We start from the raw sequence: 27391 nt of genomic DNA, 5'->3' as shown, positions 1-27391 counted from the left end.
TTAGTTCACTTCATAAAACCGAAACATAAAACCATGACACATATAATGCGACACCTAACAATTTTGACAGAATGAATTTGCTTTCATATTATCATGCCGGTATGATTCTAAAAATTGGTGTGTCTGAAAATTGTAAGAAATTCTCCATAAATCATGTACACGTAGAAAATGCCTGGATGCCGCTCTGATTTCGGTTAATCAAGCTCGATTAGATAAGCTGTAATCAGGGATTTTGAACCATAAAACTAAGTTATGTATCAAAAACAGCTGATATAAATAACAGCACTCTGCAAAACATACAGCATGAAATAATTCAATATAATTGACCTTCGATGTAAAATATCCCTCGTTCAAACGATAATGATTACTTGTTTTTACTTGAGTCGCCAGCATTATAACAATGTAAGAATCAAATCAACTATATAGCTATATTAACCATGTTTAACTCTGGTGTCACTAATATATTATGTGTATGAGAATTTCTTTCTAAATAGTTTCCGAATACAGTCTTCGTGATAAAAATATTTCAAAAGTGCATGTAAACATTTTTTTATTTAGACGTAGTAACGTGTTCAAGTCAAATATTAGATGTATACTTGTTTATAATTTTTGTCAGTTGAAAAACGATACAGCATCAAAGATCTATACAAGACGTGGGACATTAAAATTTATACGAAATAAAAATTTTGCAATTGAACTAACGAGGTAAATGTAAAATGCAACAATCACTTTAGTTATCAAGAGAATCATAGCGGAAACTTTTAGGGACATTAACTTATTGCTTTGGTCATCACGCGTGCCTGATTGGGACGTCTCAATCTACAAAACACTGACTGACAATATGATGAATCGAGGCTGTGATAAAATAACAATGCGTGTTCTGTACCACCGAGTGCGACGAAACTACACACATTTTCCCAATCAAGTGTGGACACAACAAGGACTTAGGAACCGTTTTGTTATGTATAATTGCATCCATTATTTTATTTATTAGCGGTTACCATCTCATGTATCAAACTGAATATTAAAATATTAATCTTGTTAACAGATGTATCAACTGGTGACTGCGGCAGAGAAGTTTGCTCAGGCAAGGGGACATGTCAAGTTAATGGGGGTCGATACAAATGCACGTGCGATGCAGGATACTTTGGAACAAAATGCGAAAAAGGCAATTTTTAATTGATTTCAGTTTAGCACAACGATATTGAGTTGAAACATACTTTTCATATTATTTTGTCACTCGAACAATTTGTAGAAAGTGCTTCTATAGACCACAGCAGATGAAATTGGGTAAATAAGTGACGCGTGAAATAGCCACTTTTGCCATATAATGCTTAATGCAACCTTTTCTGAGTATTTTGTGACAACCTTTCTAATAGCATGCATATTGAATAGAATATTCAATCTTCTGGAAAGCATATATAATTCAACAAATAGTCTTGAATTCAACATCGTCTAATTTGAGTAATTTCGATGAATATTTCATAGTATATTTTTAAGTTGAGGATTTAAACGTTTAAAATAAATCATAGTCTGTTTAATAAATGGTTTTCAGATCTAATATCGATATCAACTTCAACTACCCAATACAATATAAAAAGAGGTCAGAGTCTTACAGCGGAATTAGACATTACGTCATATGACGGCAACATTGTCATCAGAGTCTCAACCCCTGGCGATCATGCAGTGACATCAAAATCTACAACAGCAATCACAAGCAATACTGTTTCATCCACCCTTGCTCTCACTCTCAATCCATCTGAAGTAACAGCAAACAAGCTCACTTACACATTTACCGCTGCTCCGATTTCAACTACCAGCACGTCTTATTCTAGGGTAGCGACAGTGAGTGTAACAATAACAGGTTTGTAAATGTATTCAACATAAACATTGTAGTAATTAATCGTTGCCCATAGAGAAGTCTTTAGACCTAAAATTCACAGTCCACATTAGCTGATTTAAACTTCTGAAACAAGCTTGTACTGAAATCTTAGGCTGAACTCTCTTGATCTGTAAAGTTTGCTCGTGTTTTAAAAGTTCAATTAATTAACTCCAACCCTTTGTACCATAGCAAAGGGCTGCCAAAGATCGATATTGCTATTCTCCCTACTACAGTGGGTTTTTGAAACAGAATTTTCAAAAAGTTTTGTTTGAGAATTTTCAATCAAAGTCGGTCGTAGTGAACAGAATAGCAATATCAACTACTTGTCTATTTTCGTGAATAGTCTTTTACCTCCCCATCCCAACGGAACAAGACTGGCAATCTGAATACAAACCAGACCCGAGATCATGAAAGTCGCACAGTTGTAAACACACAGCTGGATTTTCACTACGATATGAAGTCATATGTTTTCTATTATTTATGCCAAGTACACTATTTATGTATCATTAGAAACATTATTTTGGTCTCTATATGTTAGTTCATTCAAGAGAGTGATAACTGACTTTGTTTCTATTGCAGTGGGTCGAAAATAAAAATTTGTTAAAAAATATTTAGATCAATTTTTTTATTTATTCCATAAGTGATAGAAACGATTTGTTCACTTTTCTAAAATGCGTTATATCTGAATTTTCAAACGAGTCTTTAGTGACATTTTGAATCAAAATAAGATGGGATATATTGACTTCAGAAGATGCTGAGACTGTCAGCTCTCCGGGTTTTTTCCTAAACCTGTGACGTCGTAAACGTGTTCTCGGCTTTCAATGCGTCTTTAATGACTGAATGAACCCAGGTGGTCGTTACAATATCTCTTTCGTTGTGATTATATACTTGAAAGCAATAATTACTATGTGGAATGGTCATTATAGGGTTCTATCATCGGGTCTTGCCCAGCTGCACGATTTACAATATCTGATTACGTGGTATCACATTCTAACCTTATTTAAATACTCAAATTGCAAAACCCACAAGAATCTTTTTCTATTTTTGTGACGTATTCTATCGTTCAGATAAGGCAATAAATTATTATTAATAGATCATACATTCGGATGGCGTAAAGTAATGATTACTAAGAAGTTATAATCAGGCATAACCCACCAAAACAATTTTTGTCATTTTTGCCGATGACGCGTGAAGCTTCATGACGGAACATTCTGCCTTGCATAGGGCACCTTAGGAAGAAGCCTGGGCTCATGTAAATATTATTCTAGAGTCGAGTTATGACCTAGGTCAAGTTGTCTACCACATTATAGGGTCCCCGACCCATAGACTCAAAGTTATCAATTACTGTAACAGTAACTTTGACAGCTTTTATACCAGTACACATTTGTACAAATATATTTTTAGACGCATGCGATTCGTCACCTTGTCAAAATGGGGCTGCTTGTCAATATTCAACTGCAGAGCCATATTACAATTGCACTTGTCGGCCAGAATTCAATGGAACTACTTGTGAAGGTAAAGATATATATTTTTTATATAATGAATTATATATATAAATCGTTTGAATGACGATGAATATCCTACTATAACGAGTTCAAACTAAGAAAATGCTACAAATTTATAGTGAAGATACCGATAACAGAATTCTAATTCTTAGATTCAATGTATTGCATGACAGAAATCTTCACAGAAATATATTAAAGGATTTTTTTATGTCGTGTTTTGGTACCTGTACTTATTTAAATAGTTAAATTGACTCAGTTTTGAGTAATTGCAATTCTGATATTTCTCTGTTACATCAGTTAATTCTCTCTCCGAGCTCGTAAACTCATATGAGATAAAATTTATATTTACGCTAGCGATGAGTAACCTACTGTTAATATCGCTCTTAGCTATTTATTGACGTAATGTCCTGATATGAAAGAAGCGAGAAATTCTTCCAGCCGTGACGCAAAGTGCGAATTGTATAAATAGTGTGGATTTTAAAATCGCCTGTAAGATGTCTTAAAATGTCGACGCGACTCAGACAGGAAATCTATGACATTAACTCAATTATAATGACTTATTATTGGTTTAGCATGTATTTTCAGTCATACAAACCATCCACGGCGCTGTGATGTTTTGATAAATATGATTTCGACTGCACCATACTTAGCAGAGCTATCGAGATTTTTTGTATGCGAAAAAAAAACTGAAATTAATGGTAATTTTCACACGTAACTGCGCGTATTGGATTGTTTACGTCGTTCTACGCGCATTTCGTCGAGAAAAGTAACATTTTTTGGATCGGGATAGGTCTGTGCAGTAATAATTAGAGCTGTGACGTCATCAAAATTGTCAATTGAAGCCTTGAACATGATAATTCTGTAAATACAATTGTGAATTCCAGAGTAACCATTTATGCTATAATAGTCGTTTTGGTATTGTTATGTTGAGGAAAACTTCATGAAAACTTTGAAAATAAAAATTAAATAATCAGGAGTTAATTATTAATCCTCTACTGTACACAGAATATCCCGAGGTCAAATTTTTGTTTCTAGAAATTTTTGAAATTTTTCCACATGAAAATTTTTTTTGGAAGAGTGTGTTTTAAAGATATATTGCTGAATAAAACTCTACACGCTTTTATAAAGCTATGAGTGAAGACCTAGGGCTAATTGGTTGACTAAATTTTTTTTTTTTTAAATACTCATGCAAAATGGCTAGGGGTTTGGGCGGCTAGAAGGTACATTCATATCAAATAATATGAAACATCAGCTAAGTGTAATTTAAATGTTTTATTACTTTTTGTCAGAACTAAAGTACACATTGAATGAAAATTGCAAATATCATGTCAACTTTTACAAAAAGAAAACATTCGGTGAAGCAAATACAACTTGCAATAGTCTTGGAGGAACATTAGCGATGATGAAAACAGACGCAATACAAGATTTTGTTGAAAGTCAAATAATAGCTCAATATGGTGAGGAAGGCACAATTGAATTTTGGATTGGAGCTTATAAACCAAATACCGATTGGTTATGGGTTGACGATACGCCTATTACCGATGGAAAGTGGGCGTGGTCTGCAGTAAGCCAAGGAAATGGGTCTTTGTTTATGAGTTCTTATGAGACAACGAGGAACAATATGAAGTGGATTAATAATGACGGCTCTTCAAACCGGGGATATGTTTGCGAGGTTTTAAGTAAGTTTTAGTTTCTACTGTCAGAGCTTTTTTTTTTAATCAGTGCTTATTGGTGCCTTCTCCCAAAATAATTTTGTATACTTATTTTTAAAGATTCTTCTTTATTTTTGAACTCAATCAATCAATCATTTTATTTCGGCTCTCTGACTAAAACGGAACAATACAAAAAAGTAAACAGACAACAAATACAGAGATACCTGGAAGGCAAGCATAACTTAAAAAAATTATAAAACGTACAAGTACGTGCCCACCCACCAAAAAATAAAATAGGAATAATACGATTATACAACAAATATGGACACGATTCAAAATCGGGGAGTGCTTATAACTCAATTTAAAATGATAAAAGCCAAATAATTGCTTGAATCAGTGGATAATTTACATGGAGTAAAATAAAGGTTGCGCTTGAAATAAGACAGCAAAATTCAGGTAGATAAAATTAAATGTAATAGAATCTCAACGACCTCCTCCGTCTCTGATAGATGTTTCAAATGTTCGTATACGATTATGGTAGCTGAAAAATCGCCAGGATTAGCCTTGCAGTAAATATATATAAATAAAGCTGATCTCGAATTCTGTAAATTTTGTGTCTGAGATTCATATATAGCATAGAAATATACAAGTCAAAATCTATGGGAGACATCGCTTGCTGTCAGAAATGGAAAAAATCACCAAAAAAACTATCAAATGTGCAAGACAGATAAATAAATACATGGTTGAAAAGCAGCATAAAGTTTTGAATAGTGGGAATAGAAATAGAGTGACAATAGCTTGAAATAGCTGTGGATACAAATACCTAACAATGCGTGCCAATGTTAAAAGAAAATAGTGACTAACTAACTGCGTTCTGTGACTAACTGCGTTATTTTATTGTCTTATATTTATCTACAAGATAAACTCGACATAAAATGTTATGAACAGATGTATGTATGCTTGTATATTAGCGTGTAAAGTACTAACGTTATGCCCAATATGGCGTTTTGTCGTCTAAATTCAGTGTTTGCATATATATGATTGCTCGGTTGATACCAAATTTTTAATCTGTCGCAAAGACATGTTCTTAATCCCCGCAATTCCTAATCATTCCCAAGCAAATGTGTTAATTTCAAATTCATATAAAAAATACCTTTAAATATCTAAGGGTGTTTGTTACTTTGGCGAGATATCTACCGCACTTTAGCGTGAGATCTACCTCATGACGTATAACGCTGTATTAGACCTTACGGCTACGCGATAGACTTAGGGTTGCGCCTCGGTAGGCTGCATAGGGCGGTAGACTTCATGCGTCGCTTTAGCGTGAGGTTACCGCTGCATTATCCCTTACGCGATAGACCTCATGTTGCACAACATCTATTCAAGATTGTTATGATATTAAAATAGATTAGTCTTTCTAATCAGTTGGAGATATTACTTCGTTCACCAAGTTATAAATAACTCTTTCCAGCTTATAGTTGCCGCGACAGCATGTTGGGTCCAGAATTGACGCACATGAATTAGCACTGGTTCCAAACAGCAATAAAAATCAGTAAAATTTCATATTACTTTTTTTGCAGATGAGCAGAAATGCATATCAATTAACTGTGGAATAAAAGGTACCTGTATGCTTACCGGGTGCCAAGAACACTGCAAGTGTTTTCCGGGATTTATTGGAAAGCTTTGCGAAACAAGTAAGAATCAAACTTTTTCAACTGCATGGTCATAGTATCGGATTATTCAATCAGTTTCATCGGAGTGTGTGTTGTATTGGGAATAACTAAGACTTTAGCTATTACAAATTGTTGCTGTCATCTTGTATCAAGCTTACCATATAACCAAGTAATACCACACGCTTAAATAAAATGCTTATCTTTGTCGACGTCCTTGTCCTTTTTACTAGCGAATATTGATTCACATTTCAATAATAAAAAGTAGAAAGCAAGGTAACTTTGAGTTGAAATAAACAAAAATTCATTTTTCCAACGTGACATATTATTTAGTAGTAGACACCTAATAACCGCCTTTTAAACCAAACAAATTATTCTACTTGGAGCTATTAGGTTTTGTTATGTTCAGAACAAATACAGCTTACTGCAACAAAATATAACTACACCATATATGTGAATGAAAGTTTCATTGCTGAACTGAACGTGATCAGTATTGATGGACTCGTACGTATTCGGGTTTATAGAAATAACGATTTGAAAGAAGTCGTTGCTTCGCAACACAATGCTAGTGGATTAGTAAACTTTACGATTGGACCAATTACCCAACCAAGTACTGGGATAAATTACACATTCTACGCAAGTCCAGAATCAAATATCTACTCCTACAATTTTACAACTTTTGTCCGTGTTGTAATTGAAGGTATGAATTAGCGATCTGCCGTTTAGTATAACTGCTATTTAATCGGATTTTTAAATATTACAACAATAATATTCGGAAGCAAAAATCAAATGTATATAATGTGGGTTTTGCATTTTGAAAACTTGCTAATAAATCTGTAACATCAGAAACAGTGTGTGTGATGATAGAACGTGCAATACTTTAAATTAACTTAATTGCTTAACTGCTGATGATGAGATATCTACATTTTTCTTAGCTTCAGCATCTATCACTTCCGTCACTCCACAATCTGTAACTATACCGATCGAAGCAGATAAGAAGAAAGTAATCTGCGATGCATCAGGCGTGCCTATCCCAAGTGTCCATTGGTACAAAGGTGATCAACTAATCAAGAACGAAATCGGAACCGGTGTCTACCAAACGACATCGCCCGGTCATGCTTTTTTGCTTATCGATAAAGCAACAAGTAATGATGTCGGGATATATACATGCTTTGCATTTAACATAATAAAGGGCACAACCAAGAAATCGAAACAATCAGCTGTGGTACGAGGTAGGCAAATTACAGGGAAATAAATTTTGGAAATTAGGATCTTGAATATTAATTTACTAGAAGTTCAACGGAGATCATACGACGAATTACTTACTTGTTAACAACCAATCTATCTCAAATACAGTAGTCATAAAATTGGATAAGAGCATGCTGTGTAGAGGAAGTCAAGTGTCAACAATATTTCATTAATATAAGATCATACCAATTACCGATCCTATGTTCTTATACATTTTGCATTTACGGCAAAATGATTAGACCTAAATTTTAAATTTCGTGGCCTTTAAAATCTCAAAATAAAGCACTGTAAACAGTATTGGTTTTTTTGAAGACGCATTTATTTGAACTGTTTACAACGAAAGCTAGTAGTGAAATTTTGAAACATTTTGAGTCATTTTTTTGCAATTATCATTTTTTTTTTCTAGGTAATATTTTACTGGTTCAGTCAACGGTTACAAAAACATCATACGGAGTTGCTTCTTTGACTTGTACATTTGAAGGATATCCGCCGCCTCTTATTACTTGGAAGTGGCATCTTCCAGGGAATGTGAAAATAATTCCAAATGAGAACATAGCAATGTTTAAAGAAAGCACTATAAATGACACCCTGAATCCTTTTCAAATGAGCACAAGTCAGCTTAACATAACATTAGTCGAATATCTTGGCGCAACAAATTTTTCCTGCTCGGCAAAAAATAAATATGAAGATTATACCGATAATGAAAAATTGTTTGAACTGAACAAAAGTAAGTAACTAAAAACCAGATCAAATTAATTGTAAAAAATATAAACTATTTACATAAATGTATTATTCCATTTAGATGTGGCCTTGAATTCAATTTCATCGTTTCATCTTTACGGCAAATCCGAGCCAGACAAAAGAAATTATACTGACGCAAAACGGTATTGCCACTCCATATGTAAAACACTCGCAATTATATCAAACAATCAGACTCAAGAACTACTTAAAACAAAAGCTAACAATCTCGGAATCACAACTTATTGTGAGTGAATATTTTATTTAATTTTATAGTATATACTTCAAGTACTCACAGGAAGATTCAAACATAGATGAAATTTATACTATTGCGTGAATAGATTACAAAAATTTAGAAGTGTTTTACAATGAGCCAGTTCCACTTTTAATTGCGTTTTTAATACGAATATTTATCAGTTTTCAACCATTGTTACTGTAATATTGTTCAGTGTATCTTGGAGCACAAAGAAACACAACAGGTAGTCAAAAGGTTTGGAGATGGAATAATGGGTCTGTGCTGTACAATGAAACAAAATACGGACCGTGAGTATTCCTCTGATGACAATACAATATAGGAATTGTGCGCAAATTTTAAATATTGAAGTTTCCAACATGAAGTTGTTTTTAATATTTTCACAGAACTATTGCCCTCATAAGTTACACGTATTTGCATCTCAACTTTGCATTTGACATTGAGGCTTGAAACTGTATGAATTATTTTATTTATACCTTCAATTCAGATGGAAGTCTGAATATGGTAATATTGTACATGGAGCGTATGTTGCGTGGGAAAATGATAGACCGTTGACGAATATGAATTGTTTAGTAATGAGAACAACTTTCCAATGGCGATGGGCTGACGTAGACTGTGCAAAAACAAGAGGATTTATTTGTGGGGGACTATGTGAGTTTTGAATAACTAATATAAAATTGAGGTTTAAAAATGTACATATTCATGTGTATACACAACAATAATCAAATATGTACGGAAAGACCCAAAAATAATGGAACCCATACAGCATTCAGTTGCACATATATCCGTTCCATTAATTTCGAAAACGATCAATTGACCCTGAAATTGTACGGTTGCAAAGCACTTTAATAGTTACAATTTCACCCTTTCCATCATCCTTTAAAGATGGAGAAATCTTTGTATACTAACTGTAGATTTAAAATACAATGTTATTTAATGTAATTTTATATGAAGTTTGATAACTGTATTTGTCTATAGTGGAGGGGATTCCTCTTGACTTTCATGTAGATTTGGCGAAATGCTCTTCGAATATCACTGTCCAATGGACTCCGTCGAACAATGCATTGGGAGTGAGACACAGGTTTGTGCGTTTTGATTTTAAAATGAAAATTCTATTACGATAGTATAAACTATTTCAAAATTTGATTATATCGTGAATGGCGAATTTATGGTGAATTTGTTCCAGTCATTGCCTATTTTTTTTTTTTTTATAAAACTCAAAGGAATACTTTTTTAGTAGTTAGTAGCAATGCGTATTAGGAATTTTCTGTTTACCATGCGATTGATATTGATTTTAAATGACAGTTTTTACAAAAAATTCAATACTAAATATTTTGGTTTGTGAAATATTTTTACTTCATTTGCATATAATACAGGCTTCAAATCGAACGTGTATCCTCGATGGAAAAGAAGGTAATTAACAATACCGACATTACGCCTCTTCTACAGAACGTAATAAACAATACGTTTGTGGGGTTGAATTTCTCAACAACTTACAACGTAAAGGTGAGTAACATAAAATATATATAACATACAAATAGATAGATAGATTCCAAGAATAGATTGATCGATGTAGGATACGTGACATTGGGTTCTGGGATATCAGCAGCGCAACTTCAAGCTCTTTGTATAAAAATAAACCATTTCCTAGAATTATAAAAATAGCAGCATGAATTAAGAGGTACCACATTATTATAGGCTGAAATGTTTACAAAAAAATATAAATTAAAAACAATAAATTTTGAAGTGCATCAGAAAATTCAATAAATACGAGAATTTCATTACTAACAAGTTGAATCAATAACAACAAATCGCTATTTTCCCATGTGAGCATTTTTTGTTTTCAGGTAATTGTGTGTCCTGAATTGTGCAAATATCCGCACATTACTACGAAGACAGTAACTACGGATGCAACAATACCTGGTCCTGTAAAAGCTTTCAATATGACACACGTAAAAGAAAACAACACTTGCCTTATTCAATGGGAGATGGACAACACACATGGCATTACGGAATTTTATGTATGTTGGTGATACGAAAACGACAGGATTTTGTTTAATTAAAAACAAATTCATAACATTTTATTTTAAAAGTTTAAACGTAACTTTCAGTTGTCCAATATGAATGATATTTTCTCTATCAAGTCATTGGCATTATGAACTTTTAAATAAAATAACACTTTCAAGATATCACTACTCCCTATCGTCGATTTTCGATTACGTAATTAATTAAATTCTAAAAAACAATTTTACCTTGTTGAACAGGTGAAAGAAATATCATCCTTTGTCTACGTAGCATCTACAAAATCTACACCTAAACAAACTGTTCTAGATAAGAATATTTCAGCGGAAGAAAGATATTTCATTTTTTCTAACATGTCATTTAATCGAAACTACACATTCAGTATTTCTGCTCGGACATGTGCTGGTACTGGACCGGGTATATTTGCTGTCGGAAATTGCAAGACAGAGAGAGCAGGTTTAAGCAATTTAATATATAATCTACCCAAATGATTTGATTTTTGCGGGACCAACTACTTAACCGTCTTCTATGCTTTTGTGCCGACGGATCCGTATGCATATAATGCAAGGGTGCTGTAGTAAGAGTAAAGATAACTATCCGATAAGATAACCAAGGTCAGACGAAACGTTACAGAAATATATTTGTGTTAGAGTGCAGCAAGACTATTGGATCAAATATTATATTCTAGAATATAGATTGTGACAATGCTTCCGTACAATAAATACCGGATTACAAACTCACTGATGGAAAATTGAATTTGCTTGGCAAAGTGGTACCTATTTAAAGTAAAGGACTATATGTAAAACTGGTCTAACAGTCGTTGTATTTTAGCACCAGCTATAGTTCCTTCTCCAATTGTGATCACTGATTCAGGCGGTGATGGAACGGTTCCAATTAGGATCAATTTACCGGACGAAAGTAATGGACCTATCAGGTTATTTTAAGTTTTTGTTAAAGAATAACTCGTTTTAGATTTTTATTTGGCACGAAGGGGACCTATTCTTATTGTTGCTCTTGTGAACCAAAACGCTTTTCTTCTCAATTACACTACCAATTGCTTTGAAATTTTCGGTGATAAAGATTGGTGTAGTCGCCAGAAAGCTATTAGCCTACTTTCATTTATTTTAAAAGGATTCAATCAATTTACCGCATATGTTAAAATTTCACAGTTGCATATTTGTTATTGTCGTATTCAAACCAGAAAAATCGAATTTGATGACATTTGAAAGCGAAGAAGATCTAAGAAATATAAAGGGCAAAACTTTGAAGACTAATGAAGCTTTCATCGCTCTCGCGATTTCCAGGTAATTTTACATTTCTTCCCTTCATTTATTTGATTTACGAGTCTCCAGCTATCCTTTATAATCATGACACCCCTGACATTATTTTAGTGTAAATGCACATACATACAAAACCATCAAACTTTTTCTTTCAATTTTAAAAAAATACATACTAATATAATATGAAAAACTTGACGCTAGGTAATATTTTTAAATATTTACAACCAAATTTACGTATCTATACGTATTCAAAAACAATCATTTTCGCCCATTCAATATTAAAAAATCGATCGAGCATATCACTGTCTGAAACTCCATAAGGCTAATTAATATATCTCATTACAGAGCAAGCATTTCAAACGAAATCGGAAACATGCTTTACATAACAAGAACATTGGGTGATGAAAGCACATCCGATTGCAACATATATCATGTAATTGTAAACGAAGTGAATCGGATGAAACGAGAAGCTAGTTTCGATGGAAACATACAGGCAAATAATTTAAAATTGGAAAACGAAGCTGAGTACAGGTTCCTATTGTTCTTATTTAGTCGGAATGCTTTGCTATGAATGACGTTGACTAAACACTAATCATTTCAGCTACTACGTTGTAACTTCAACACCAGGAGATGGAAATAAAACACTGATCAAAGCGAGTGAAGTTTCCTATTTTACCAAAATTACACCTACGTCTCGTAAGTCTGAACAAAATATTTTGCTAACATTTTGCCAAAGTAAAATGTTCAATATCTCTTATTTTACTTGCGTAAAGAAACTTTCTAACACAACAATTTTTTTTTTGCAGCGACGCTTGTTATTATTATTATTGTCGTCTGTGTTGTAATTGTTGGGTTTGTAATTATCGGGATATATTGTTATAGAAGGTAAGTGATACTTGTTTTCAAGTCAACCAAAATTTTCCAATTTTGTCAAAAATTTAAAAATAGAAAAATTCCCGATACCACCACTTATTTTAAAAATAAGATTGACGTTTTGTCATTAAAGGAAATGTATGCAAATCCAGAGTCTTGTCACGGGACACTAAACTTTCATCACATAAAAATTTATGCATATTTCGTCCCATGGAACTCGAAAATCCTAGGAACGAGCGCGCTGCTATTAAATAAAAAAAGCTATTAATATTCATGCCGCAAAATTAATAATTAATAGGCATATACAGAAAAAATGTTGATAAAAAACTGACAAAAAGTAAAAACCAAATGTAGCTATGACGTTATCACATTGTCATGACGAATAAAATGTGTGTTGTCCCATCCATTGAGACGTTTTACATAGATATAACAATCTCACGCCTGCAAATCCATACCATTTTGATTCTTTGTTAGAGTTATTGATGACGTGTATTATGTCACTTTGCATAGGAAACTCGGACGAAAGAAAATGTTCATAGATGACGTGAATATGCAAGAATTACAAGATAATGTGAATGATGGTAATTTTGATTTATGGTTTCATGAGCGTCATTCAATTGTACTCTGCTGTTCTAAAGGATTAGATTTTTTTCAGTTGTGAGGTTTACAAACAAAATAATTAAATGATTTGTTGAATTTCGTTAGTACTGCAATTGCATAATTTAAGCTACATAACAAATGTATTTCATTTTCTAAGACCACTTGTACGCAAATATAGCAATGGATAAAATGGAACCGAGGTCACCTTACGATATTCCACTGGATCAACTTCTTGAAAAGTACAATCGTTTAAATGAAAAAGACGGTGCTAAATTCAAAGAAGAGTTTCAGGTATGATATATAATATTTATGATTGCAAATATTATTTTAAAGGTTCAAATGTAATTGCTATCACTTGATACAGAATCTCAAATCAGACGCAAAAGGACTGAATTATCCCACAACAGTCGCTTCCTCTGAATCACTGAAGGGCAAAAACAGATACAAGAATATTCTACCTTGTGAGTTTATTTTCAATTCTTAAAATCGGATGTACATAAAATGATATAGGCAAGCTACAAATAAAAAAAAATTTGCTCTCCTGGCAATGTTTTCTGAGATGTTCATAAAGTTCCTTTACTGTTTCAAATATGTTATGAAGTCAGTTCTCAATATATATTAACCAGATTGGATGTTTTTTATGCAGTAATTGTTCAAGTATTTTTACTTCATTTATTACACTTGTGAGGGCCAAAACAATATATGGTATCGATAAATTCCCTTTGCAATTTTAAAAGATTTAAAGACTCTATGGACAACCTATATATAGTATTGCAGTATGAAAACTAGTATTGTGGAATCGTATGAAAATGAAGGAAAATGGAGATATTTAGGTCCTGTCAATTTGAAATATGTTTTTCATTATTGCAATGTTTTGTTCAACAGCTGATTTATCGCGTGTACTGCTTGAAGGGGGAGGAAATATAAGCTACATTAACGCTTGCTACATTAATGTAAGTAATACTTATTATGTGCTGTACCGTAAAGTTTGATTTGTTACCATAAAAACTGTTTCAATTTAATTTGTCTTCAAGGGATTCAGTAAAGCAAAGAAATTTATTGCTACACAAGGGCCGTTGCCAAGTACAGTAAATGATTTTTGGAGAATGATTGTTGAGCAGAAAGTATCCTGCATCGTCATGTTAACGAAATGTGTGGAAAATGGCAAGGTAACAAAAGTTACTACTTGATAGAGCAAGTAAACGTGTCTGTGTCCTTTCGCGTGAATTCAAACAAAGCAAAAATACTTCAGATTTACGACGCACAAAGTATTTGAAAGGTTTGAGGAGAAATGTCCTTTAGTCCCTCTGACGTAAGTCCACCGAAATTTTATATTCCATATTAAATCACATCAAAACATGTGAGTTGATTGAGTTCCGAAGCCGTGAAAAAAACAAAAAAATGGAAAATAAAATGAAAAAAATATTTATTATGAAATGAACATTTTATTACAGAAAAAGTGTGAAAAATACTGGCCTTCCCAAGGTTCCCCTAAACAATTTGGAGATGTGTTTGTTGAAAATACAGACGAAGTATTCACTGGTTGCTACAAAATGTTTACAATAACAATCACAAAAAAGGACGAACAGGTGATTAATCAATATCATAATATTTCAATGCTGTATTATAATGCTCAAACAATTAAGACAAATTCCGATTAACACGATATTTATCTATGATTAGGCTGATGGATTAGCTCCAAATATACAAAATAAGGAGCAAATGGCTTTCCGAACAGCAAATGCCACTAAACTTAATTTGTGAAGTTCATAACAACCCTACTCATCCGATTTCGTTTATTTGCAATAATCTAATTTTGTCACATAGAAAGAATGTTAGAAGTAGAATGTATTTTTTATGTTTTTTAAAACTTTTTGTGGAATATATATAATAAATAAATATAATTAAAATAATATGATTTGTTTATCTCATTCATCAATTTATTTTACAGGGTATAAAGGTTTTATTACTCCAATACCTAAATTGGCCTGACCATGGAGTACCAGTTACAACAACAAATTTGATGAGATTTCATGGAATTGTTAAAAAACACCAATCAAATGCACCAATAGTTGTTCATTGCAGGTGAAATAGCCAAAGTTTCATACAACGCGTATTCACGCTTTTCACTCAAACAAAACCTCGAACAAACAGTAACCAATGATATCTATCGCTGTGTAAGCTATTATTATTGGAAGAACTGACAGCTTTCCAATATGGCATTGCGCCTGTGTCCAATTTATGAAACTTTACATGAGGTTCTGGCGTACACAGGTATTGCATCCGTATCAAACAAAGCGGTTAAACCTTCAATTAAAAATGTTCCTTGGGAGCCTTGTTTTCTAACATAATTAGGTATGACATGTGTGGAGAATAGTTATAATTTTAAATATGTTGTAATTATTAACGTTAACAATTTCAGTGCTGGAGCGGGAAGAACTGGCGCATTCATAGCATTAGATTTTTTGCTTCAAGAGGGTGAATCATTTCGATCAGTTGATGTTTACAATTGCATTTTAAAGCTGAGAAGCCAGCGAATAGATATGGTGCAAACATGTGTAAGTGCTGAATTAAATATAATACTGGGTAATCCACATCATACAATTCTGAGAACTTTCGTTATGTGTAATGGAAATAAACAATTAAACAATGGGAAACTTCATTTAAAACCTACAAATTCTCCACTAACGACTCAAAATCAACTTATTAAACTAGTGTAGAAACTCTAATTCAGCGATGCTTTTTTGTTTTATTTTGTGAATGATGCTGGACTATATCAAATTTCGATATCTTTACGGGGCAATGTCATGATGCATAAGCTTATCAATGACTTTGAACCAACTCATGAATTAGTGTGTAACTTCTAATCAAGCGATATTCTTTTGATTAAATATTTTAATTTGTGAAGGCTCCTTGATGATGTCTCATCACCTTTCAATCTATCAATCAATCATATTTTGATATTTTTAGGATCAATATATCATGGTGCATAAGCTTATTTTGGAGAATTATTTGTTTGGAAAAACGGATATGGAAGCGGAAAAATTCAATAGTGTTTTTACCAGGTAATAAGTTTTAAAAAAAAATGCTGATCAAATGAATGAAAATGGAAACAAAATGAAATCATAGAAATTAGAATTACAAAAATGATACTAAGTATAAGTATACAATATATTTCAGCATTCCAGCATTCGTCAAATTGCACTGTATAGGTAAATTTTCATAACTTAACATTCTTTTTAACTCTAGGTCAAACTCTGAAAAAATAAATTGGTAACTATAGTTACTATCTGTCAATTAGCCATTTCATAGTTCCCAATTTTCAAATATTACAGAGTTTCTTCGGATATCGGTATATTACAAAAACAGTTCAACGATTTGGCCAAAGTTGGGCCAGTGAATAAGACAAAACAAGGGCATTTGGCGAAACAACCTGAGATGAACAGAAATAAGGAAGTGATACCTTGTAAGATCAATGATCGGACAAATAATATGCTCTTCTGAATTTATATTCGTTTTATTTCTATTTGTCTTTGATGAAAGTTTTAGACGGTATAAAAAAGTCTTATACGGTGTATCAGCATAATGAGATAGAAAAAAAGTTCTTAAAGAATTGTGATATTCATTTTATAATTTAGGTTAAATTTTTACAGCACAACCTAGTATCTAAGGAAGGGTTTTCATTTAAAATGTCATTTTATAACCAACATATATACATATACACATACGATTTCGCGGCACTATAAGGTCCCGTATGTACAGTCCAGGGGTTCCGCTAGTTTTCATCCAAATCCGAGAGACTGTTTTAATATACTTTGTATATTGTTTAACGTTTAAACAGAACAAAATACACTACTACACCCCTACTATTAAACTTGCTACAAATCAAAGCCCATGTTGTTTTGCCAGTATTAAGTTCGCTTTTATATATATTCATAGCTTATACAATTTAAACAGGTGACTATTATGTACAGAAAGGAGTTCCTTGATAAGTCGGAATGTTTCATTAGGATTTCGCTCCGTCAAATAGTTTGAAAAGTACCGGTATACAAATTTGTTATCTCAATCTAACTAAACGTATTAATAAATGTTTTGAGACAAAGTTTCACGTTGCTAATATTTTAATACATAAAACTCAACATTATTTGCAGTTTCACGAAACAGCATTGTGATAGTCCGCAATCCGACTGAAGCAGAAACTCCTTGCCTGAATGCATCAAAAGTAGAAGTAAGAAATATTTAATTAACTTCATCACTTAAGGTTCAAACGACGAGATCTCAATGCAACTCAAACGTTTCTTGTTTTATTTTCAGTCATATAATAATGCTACAACATTAATTGCTGCACAAGGTCCTCTAAAACAGACTATCAGTTTCTTCTGGCGTGCAATTCTCGACAACAATATCAATACCATAGTGATGCTAACAGAGTGTAAAGAGAATAAAAAGGTAAAAACTTGCAAAACTCTTAAATTCAGAAGCCGTCTGTGGACTTGACGCACAAAATTACATGACAACGGCTGTATGCTCCAGACCAAAAAGCTTGTAGCAAATGTTCTAAGACTCTAAAGTCTAAGTAATACAATCAAACACAAACGTATAAATATTTTTCGGGACTTAACTTTTTATTCATGCAAAATGAAACAAGGAAAGGAATATACAAATGCACAAATACATCAGGAAGTGAAGGAATACAAATAACTAACTAGAAGTAACATAAGTCTTTGTTGGTGATAAATGTCCCTAATGGACAAGTTTAAAAGTATAAAATTTTGTTGCAAAATTAAGTTCCAAGTAATTTAATTGAAGCTATTTTAGAACAAAATTATATAAGTCAAATTTTTTAAAGATAGTTTGATTTCAACTAAATGTAGTACGAATAGTAGTCCTCATTTCTAGTTTCTGATATTTTTTTCACAAAATCTATTTTGGATAGCAAAATTTTTGAATTTTGGTAAAACCGATATTCCAGGAATACTTAATTGATGATGAAAATTGAATTGTAACCTGTTGATGCCTATTAGAGGGAAAGACGGTACGTAAGATCACTTCACACACAAAAAAGAGTCGTTATTGATCATATTTACTTGTTGATTGTTGTAATACTTGAAAATATTTATAATAACAGGAACAATGCTTTCCTTACTGGCCCAGCGACAACGAGAAAGATCTCGTGATTGAGGAAATCACTATTCATTTGAAATCTACCAGTACTGACAATGAAATCATTAGACGTGAATTGCGTGTAACCAAAGAGGATGACGAAAAGGTATATTAGTTAATAGCTGATAACCTTTGCAAATTTATATGCACTTGAAAATACCACAAGTCGACATGCCCAATTGCCTATTGTAATGTTACCAGTAATGCAGCTTATTCACAAAACTCGTACTGTGTTTGCAATTTGTGCTACCTCACAAAAAGTCGAGCAGATAGAACCGCTAGAAAGATAACAATTTATTGTGTATGAGTAATCATTACTAATTAAAATTCTTTAAGGTAATTATTCAATACCAATACACTGGTTGGGCATCGAACAAATGTCCTGATGATGCTGCGGCAGTACTTGATCTGATAGAGAAAATGCAATCAAGTGTGAGAAGAGATAAGAATTCTGCTGTGTTGATTCATTGCAGGTGAGTTCAATATCAAGACCTAGAATCACAGTAAAGTTATTGGAATATTTTAATGCGAAATTGGTTAATGTGGTAATAGGATGTTTTGTACAAAGCACCCACCAAAAGAACACCCACGCAAAAGCTCACAAAATTAATAAAATAAAGATTATCCTGTCGGGTTGGGTTGAAAACGCAGATTGCACCGAAAGTTCAATTTTTAAATCATTTCTAGCCCTAACCCGAACTAGATAATTACTAATTGTTGTTTAAAAACGTGACGTTTTATTTACCAAATCTCACTTTTTTTTTCATCAGCGGCTTTGTACAAAAGATCCCGGTAATTAAATTGAATATTACCCGCAAACAAAAAAAAATGAGACTAACGCTTTGTCAGAAAATGCAAGCTAACGATTGGGTAAATTGATCCATGTGTATACGAAAATGTGTAACAGATGGTTAAAGTATGGAACACAGAAAACTTGGGAGTGAAATATCGCTTTTTGCAAGATTCAAAAAATTGGAAAAGCATTTATTTGGGTTAATACTGAAATGTGAAATTGATCGATCTCTCAGTGGCGAAAATTAGTGATATTTATATTTTTCAAACACCGAACATCCGAACAACAATTTTGCAAAATAATGAAATGCAAATATGAATCTATTAACAAAAAGTTCCAAGTTAAAATTTGATACTGAGTAAAACAAATAGTAATCCAATGTTACTGAAAATTTCGAAGATCGGTCCGCAATAATATATAATTTACACGGTTTGTTTAGTGACGGGGCAGGAAGGACAGGAAGTTATTGTGCAATTGTTAATCTAATTGAGAGAATGAAATGCGAGAGCAATATCGACGTCTTCAGAACTGTCAAAGATCTGAGGGATTGCAGACCAGGGATGGTGCAGACACTGGTAAAATACGCAGAATATTAGTAATCAATTACAATTAAGTAGAATATTCAGTGAAGCATTGTTAGATAGGGTGACAGAAACTGCGTTCCCTCCCATGAGCTTGTTTATAGTTTCAATAACAGTGGTATGAAATAAGTTCATTCAATGTTCAGAGAAATGTGTCATCACCAAGGTTTAATCACAACGAATGAATGAAAGAAAATAAAACAATTTGCTGATAAACATGCAACCTACAATTTGGTTATGGGGCAAACAATAAAATCACATCAGATTACAACCGTGACTATGATTTAAAAAACTCAATCAAGCTGATATCGATTTATCTATTACAATAAAAAATAGTGTTCAATAATCAAACTGCGATTCAACACTTGGTGGCGATAACTAACAAAGACAGAAAACAAAAATTACAGCTCATAATAACAAATTTGTCACTTTGTCAATGAAGTGATTAATATTTTATGTATCTATATATTTCAGAAGCAATATAAATTCTGTTTCGAAGCTGTGTCGGCTTATCTGTCTACATTCAATCTTTATTCTAACTTCACCGTCGACAACAAACCTACAACATCAGCGAATGAAGAAAATCTGTACGCAAACATATGACATATTAAAAACGTTGTGCCCATTGAAGAAAAATTACAATTCACTATGTTTGGGTATATAAAGATTGATTGCGGTAAATAGATCCATTTGATGACCTCGTCATCACTAAATACTAGTAATTTTTTTCCTCCCTTATAATCTAATCTCTTATTATTGTTCACTACATGTAACAATATATATTATATGTATATATTATTATACGTTAGTTAACTTTGCTTCTAATTTTTATTTTATTATCGCATTTAAATGACCCTGGCCCAATCTCGAAGTAAACTTGTAGGGAGGGCGAACGCCGTTGTAAAAATTTCAAAATGAATATTTTACACCAGGAGTGTGCAACCTGCGCTCCGAAGGCCAAATATTGTACGACACGCGGAGAATTACCAATTTCAAATGTTGTGCGGCCGAGTGTTTACTTTAGTTTAATCTGGTACGTGCGAGTAATCCCGGTCCCTTCGCTTTGCAAAGCCAATACATTAGTCCAAATTATGCCTATGACGTTACAATTCCCGAACAGCAGGCTTGTGCGAAGTGAACAACGCGTGTCATAAGATCAATAACCACAATGTTCGTGCCTGCAACTTCTAGAAAGCCTATGTTAAAAGGTGGGGCAAAACAACACAATTAGCATATTTTACTGGAAAAAATAAATGATTCAACTGTAATATTAAGATGAAAATGAATTTATAAATTTGTGCAATCGGATATGATTATATGTTATTTTCACGCGTTGTACACCTCAAATTATATCATTACGAAATGTTCTGTCTTCTGGCAAATCTTTTAATCAATTTGTCAATACTTCAGAAATAATAATAAATATCAGCATAATCGAGTTGCAAATTATAAATCGGTGGGTACTTTCGTAGTGTGTGTACCAGGTTAGGGTTAGACCTCCGAATCGCCAGCGTTTTTATGCGGCTCTTCTCGCTAGCATTGGCAATTATCCAAATTCAACCAAGACAAACTGTAACAGTTTTTTTTAATTGATCGAGCGGTGTAAGAAGTTTTCATGAATGGTTAAGACAAATTATGTTTTAGTATGAAAATCATTGTAGCGTGGAATTTTGAATTTGTCAAGCGACAAATCTTACGTCACAATGGTCAAATTTTTGTTATTGTGTTGGTGGTATGCCGCAATAGATAGGATTCACAGCTGATTTGACGGCTTATTCATATGACGAACCACGGACTCTCGTCGGCTTACCAGTCAATGGGATTGATTAGTTAGCCAGTTATTTATTTCAGATGCATGGACTTTATGGTGAAGGAAGTGGTAACCGACCAACGATTACTTGAACCACCCTACGGCGGCAGGGAGTCCAGCAACCCTCTCGCACATATTTACAGAATTAACTCGTGCTAAACACCCATACTCTGACTGTGATTTTAAGAAAAAAATATTGCCGATATTGTCGCAGTTTTGGATTCCAACAACACGTAATAGTCCAAACGACGGTTTCGCGTCGCACTACACAAAGGCGCATCTCCCAAATTAGTCTCAATTTTACAGTTACAATGCAAAATGATTCGTGTAAATCAGAGGTGGCCAACCTTTCACATACCATGCGCCACGTTTTAAACATAATGTTTCAGATGCGCCGTAAATCTCTTGAATTCTCACGCCTAATGTCCGCTTCTTGTTGAAATTATGAAAATTTATAATACACACACATATATACACACGTATATGTAGTTTTTACAATTTACAACTTCACATGAATAGAAATTAAGCAAGGAAGTATAATAAATAAAACTGATCAATTTTATTTTAATACCGCCTTTATGAGACTTTTGCTGCTGTTTTACTTTTTTATTCTTGGAGTTAAGTTTGTTACTGAGAGGAGCAGTGCATTCTTCAAATTTAAATCTGTAAGTCTTGACCTCGCTTTGCTTTTAATTAGTTTCATGGCAGATATATAAAACCCTGGGCAAATTTTCCCAGTTCTGGAAAATTTTCACGGGGTAACGATTGCCAGAACTTGATCATGTCAGCTGCACTTGGGACTGAAGAAAGCTCATCAAATTTAATTTTCAATGATGGATGAGTTTTCAAGTCAATCATTTCCAATTGTACATTGCTTGGCATCTTCATTATGATTAGTTCACTAAGTGAAAATGGATTTATAAAAGCAAGTATAGAGTCTTCTTCTTTTGAAATATCATGAAAACGACTTTCAAATGACTCTTGCAATAACTTGATTTTTTCTGTGTATATTGCCAAATTGCCATTACCAGCAGCACATTCACGGTGTTCTTTTATGTGAGGAAATTGGGACAAATCCTCTTTTTCCAATTGGGCAATTCAACTGGTTGTTAAATGGTTATTGGGAGATATTTGGGACGTCTGAGCAATGGAAAGCTGTGTTTCAAGCTGATAAGCTGTGTTTCAAGCTGATAAATGACGATTTTCTATTTTTCCAGAAGTTCTGAACTTTTTACTTAAGTAGGGATAAAATAGTAAATTTTACTAATTTTTGCGAAAAGTCTAGAATGAATTTCATAAAGTCCGTCCAAAAGCTAACGTCGATAATCGCCTGTTGTTTCTAATTCCAACAAGCCGTAAGTGGGCGACGTGGAGTAAGGAATAGATTTTAGGTACAATCAAAAGTCACCATGTGAATCGCAAAAAAACGGCTTGGCGTGGAGAAGCCAAGTGCAATTAACAATTTTGGCATGAAAAGGGTTAAAGATGCAATGCGCCACCTCTAATCATGCAATGCGCCACGTTTGGCGCATGCGCCATAGGTTGGCCACCCCTGGTGTGAATAATTCCAAAAATTATGCGACTCTCGCATATTTCTGACTTGCTGCATGCGGCTCTTATACTGAAACATTTTGCCCACCCCTGATATATACCATTCGGTGACCGTACATTTGAACCCATGTGTATATTCGCGGGTTCAATCTTTATGCGGGTGCAAAACCCATGGGTTAGGGTTAGTATGGGTTCAAATATCCGTAAAACAACAAAAAATTTTCATAGGTGCAATAGTGTGCAGGTGCAATCGTCGTGGGTTCAAATGTACGTGGGTTCAAATGTAATGGAACCATATCATCTATATTAGTTGCTAAGGTGAAATGAAACAATTTTGTTCAATATAGGTATCTATCACATGTGGGTGTGTTCAATTGCAAAAAAAACTCGGACTGTTACTTGATTCGGTCATATAGGATTATTCATTGCATTTTACAAACTTTATAAACTAATTTGCATTTTTATTTTAACAAGTTGATTAAACCTATACATGGAAGGATAATTTAGTATTGGCAATGATTTACCAATCCAAGCCAGTAATTTCTCTAGAGGAAAATATTCCTGCTTTTTAATACGTGTATGCAGTTTATATGATATGTTATAGTGGTGTATTTTACAAACTGTCTCAGCCCTTTGGTAAAAATATTACGATTCTCATCATTTTAATCTTCATGGTTTGAAATACTTCGTTCATTATGTATTTGTAGTTTCCTATAGTATTTGTTGTTAAAACATATTGTTGCTTTAAAAAGTGTACCTATCTAGAGATTTAGTATTACACAATCAATAAATCTGCGTGTACTTGTTTCAAAGTGATGCGTACGATTAGGTATGAGGTTACAACAAATCGCAATTTAAATGGCCTCCTCCGTAGCGAAAATATTGGGCTTCCATTTTATAACTGGTTTAAGTTTAAGGACAATACACAATATGTGCACGACAATGAAGTGCAATGTTCGTGTAACGATTTGTTCTATTATAAATGGGTTCAAACGTCTCTAGCCTGAATGAAATTTTTTCCTAAATTTACCATGACACGGCGCTCCAGCCAGCAGTATGTGTGCCAATATGGAGGTAACTTATTTTGTTTGCCCACTTTACATCAAGTTGTGTGAAGGGACTGCAACTTATGGACACATACTACGGGAGTACCCATGAGATGTGCAAAGTCAGTATTAAGCTGATTTATTTTGTTATACTTGCGACCACATTTTTATGGAATTTGGAAACGCTTTTATTCTTTTTAACTAGTCCGCCTCATTGAGCTTGTCCGCCAATCTTTGCGGCAAACTCGTTTCCCTGCTGGACCGACAGCTAAAACCTTACTGTTTTGGTACCTTCGCGCGACTTGCGTGTTCATATATTCAGGCATTAATTCTTTATTTCATATCACGATGATTTGAAATTACCTAATCGCAACTATCTCCCAGCTTTTTTGTGCAAAAGCACAAGCAAAAAGTAGAAAATCGGCACAGGCCTTATATATAGTCTTAGTCTCAGCCTTGCCTAAAACTTTAAGCAAAATGCTTCTGAAGAGCAATAAATATACATGTTGAATTGAAACCAATGTAAACCTAGCTCTCATGGGTAAAGAGTTCCATAACATAAACCTGGCTTTAATACAAAATTCGACCTTTCTTGCTATATGAAACAACACATATCTGACTCACGCATTTAAAACTGAGTAATTTTTCAATATTACTTTCGGCCGAGTTTGCAAATTCAGATGCATGTCCGTAATCAGTATTTAGTAACAGCGTACAGTTTGCAGCGATTTTCATAGTAAGTACTCCTAACGGCGGTGTACTTAAAAAATTGGGAATGACAAAGACCGCATACAATCACAAAAATACGACTATGTTTTGATTGAAGCTCAACATCTGGTGTTAATTGTCAAAATTTTATTGGAAATAAGTATAGGTCGATTAGACGTTGAATGGATACGTGATTAGATTTTTTAAAACTCGTCATGTACCGAGAGTCTGTTCACAAATAAAATGTATGAGAATCAAGACAACACTGATATTTTTTGGACCATTGGCATCATTCCACCAAAGGCTTTTAAGTTCCATATATTTGAATGTTTTTATGCAGCAGTCACGTTGAAGCTCATCCAGGTCTAATACCTCCCGCAGCTCTCACCTTATGATTTTTTTATGACAAGGGAAACAGGACAATTTGAGAATATTTTAACAATGTTGCTTGACAAAGTAACCAACCCCGGTTCGCAAATTATAATTCGGCTTGTCGAAACGAATAACGGCCCTGCTCAACAGTAATGAGTTGTATTAAATGCGCCCATACGGATTTTTTGTGTAGTAAAAAGTCAAGACAGTGAACTAGAAAATGTTGTTTCTTAGCCCTCACTAATCCATTACTGATCATCATAAAATTTGACCATGTGTGAACTCTATAAACGAGTCAAATATGGACCAAACAACAAATAGCAGCAATCGTGGATATACACTTGCTCAAAAGCAGGAAGTTATGGCAACATCAGGCGTGACCAGTTTTGGACTGTGGGCATTATTCCGACCATGTCTGTTTTGTTCGCGGTATGATAATCAACAAAACATTTTGGCGACGGATCGCAATATGAAAAATACCGCACAACCTACCACATTCGATCACATACTTCTCAGTCACGATCAATTTCAAGAATAAAAAGAACACGCTAAATTGGGCATAAAAATTTTGCCATTGCAGCTCTTACGCTGGCAAAAACAAATAACAAAAAACAGACAATGCCAATTCAGCACCGGTTGCGGCAACACTGAATTCTAAGCAAAAAACTTGGTAACTGAAGATAATGTACGGTACTGCATTTTAAATTTTGAATTCATATTATAATTTAGCTGGTATAATTTTTGCTCGCAGCATGCAACCGCATATTCATGCAAATCATAAATTAGGCAAGTTCAATTAGCATTGGTGCATTTTCACAAAACGTATGACTGAAATGGTGTTTAAATATACGGCGCCCGATCTATATACTTTTTTCACATGTCAATCAATCAACTGTTCGAATAATCATCATCAGAACCGTGTTGACCCACCCATTTAGGGCTTCTTGAGAGTTGGAAATTTCCCGTGGTTAACAATTTTTAATGCAACGCAATGAAGTAGGTAGGTTTACTATACGTGGATTATGTGATTCCTCATTTTATTCTACCGCAAACCGTAATGATAGCATAACATAAAACTTCCTGTACGTGGTGTCAATGATGGAAATCATAATGAGACTGTATATATATTTGAGCATTTGGGAAGTATGAAATATTATACGACATCCTGGCTTTTCTGTTCATAAGTTCATAGGGCGGCAGATTGAGCGTCATTAAATTTCAGCAGTGCAGTAGATAGAAGCATGACGTTTTGAGTTTGATAATTTGGAGATTATTTTATTTATAGCGTTAGGACAGTGGTTTCTAACCAACCGGTGGGTAAGTTCCCCTATCGACCCATACTTGTGGGGAATTGGTGGATTCAAAGTGGGGAATAAACGGACTTGTAAAAAATTGCACGCAGTAAACACAATGCATTAATATTATTACAAAATGAAAATCAAAATAACACTAAGCAAAAAATAGCCATGATGCTAACAGGTACCTAAGATTTAAAAAAAAATAATCGAAGCAGTGCGTTGCAACTTTTTTCTCAGCCACAACCTTTTTCAAAGTTTATGCTTTAAAACATAAGCTTCGAACCGACTGGGGTTTTTACTTTCTACACCCGAATTTGCAACATAAAGAAAATCATGTGTACCAAGT

General features: G+C 33.6%; 1 protein-coding gene across 1 annotated transcript; it reads left to right on the top strand.

The window, feature by feature from the left end:
- The first annotated feature begins 71 nt into the window (after positions 1-71).
- Positions 72-23729, top strand: LOC120336013 (receptor-type tyrosine-protein phosphatase mu-like). Its single transcript, XM_078119153.1, has 37 exons — positions 72-132; positions 1049-1168; positions 1556-1864; positions 3287-3397; positions 4677-5066; positions 6620-6733; positions 7119-7409; positions 7645-7941; positions 8364-8684; positions 8760-8942; positions 9145-9238; positions 9436-9599; positions 9927-10029; positions 10325-10454; positions 10796-10969; positions 11213-11426; positions 11802-11904; positions 12140-12274; positions 12596-12781; positions 12852-12946; positions 13057-13135; positions 13634-13704; positions 13881-14014; positions 14088-14184; positions 14609-14676; positions 14758-14892; positions 15178-15312; positions 15675-15808; positions 16146-16281; positions 16694-16788; positions 17059-17189; positions 17875-17951; positions 18038-18172; positions 18852-18992; positions 19223-19359; positions 20119-20254; positions 20735-23729. The coding sequence occupies exons 1-37, from the start codon at positions 72-74 to the stop codon at positions 20861-20863; spliced, it is 5565 nt and encodes a 1854-aa protein (XP_077975279.1). The 3' UTR covers positions 20864-23729.
- Positions 23730-27391: the final 3662 nt, after the last annotated feature.

This window comes from Styela clava, chromosome 2, assembly GCF_964204865.1.
Source record: "Styela clava chromosome 2, kaStyClav1.hap1.2, whole genome shotgun sequence".
Lineage (NCBI taxonomy): Eukaryota > Metazoa > Chordata > Ascidiacea > Stolidobranchia > Styelidae > Styela > Styela clava.
The sequence above is the reverse complement of the archived record's forward strand: the minus strand, read 5'-3'. Positions and strand labels throughout refer to the sequence as shown.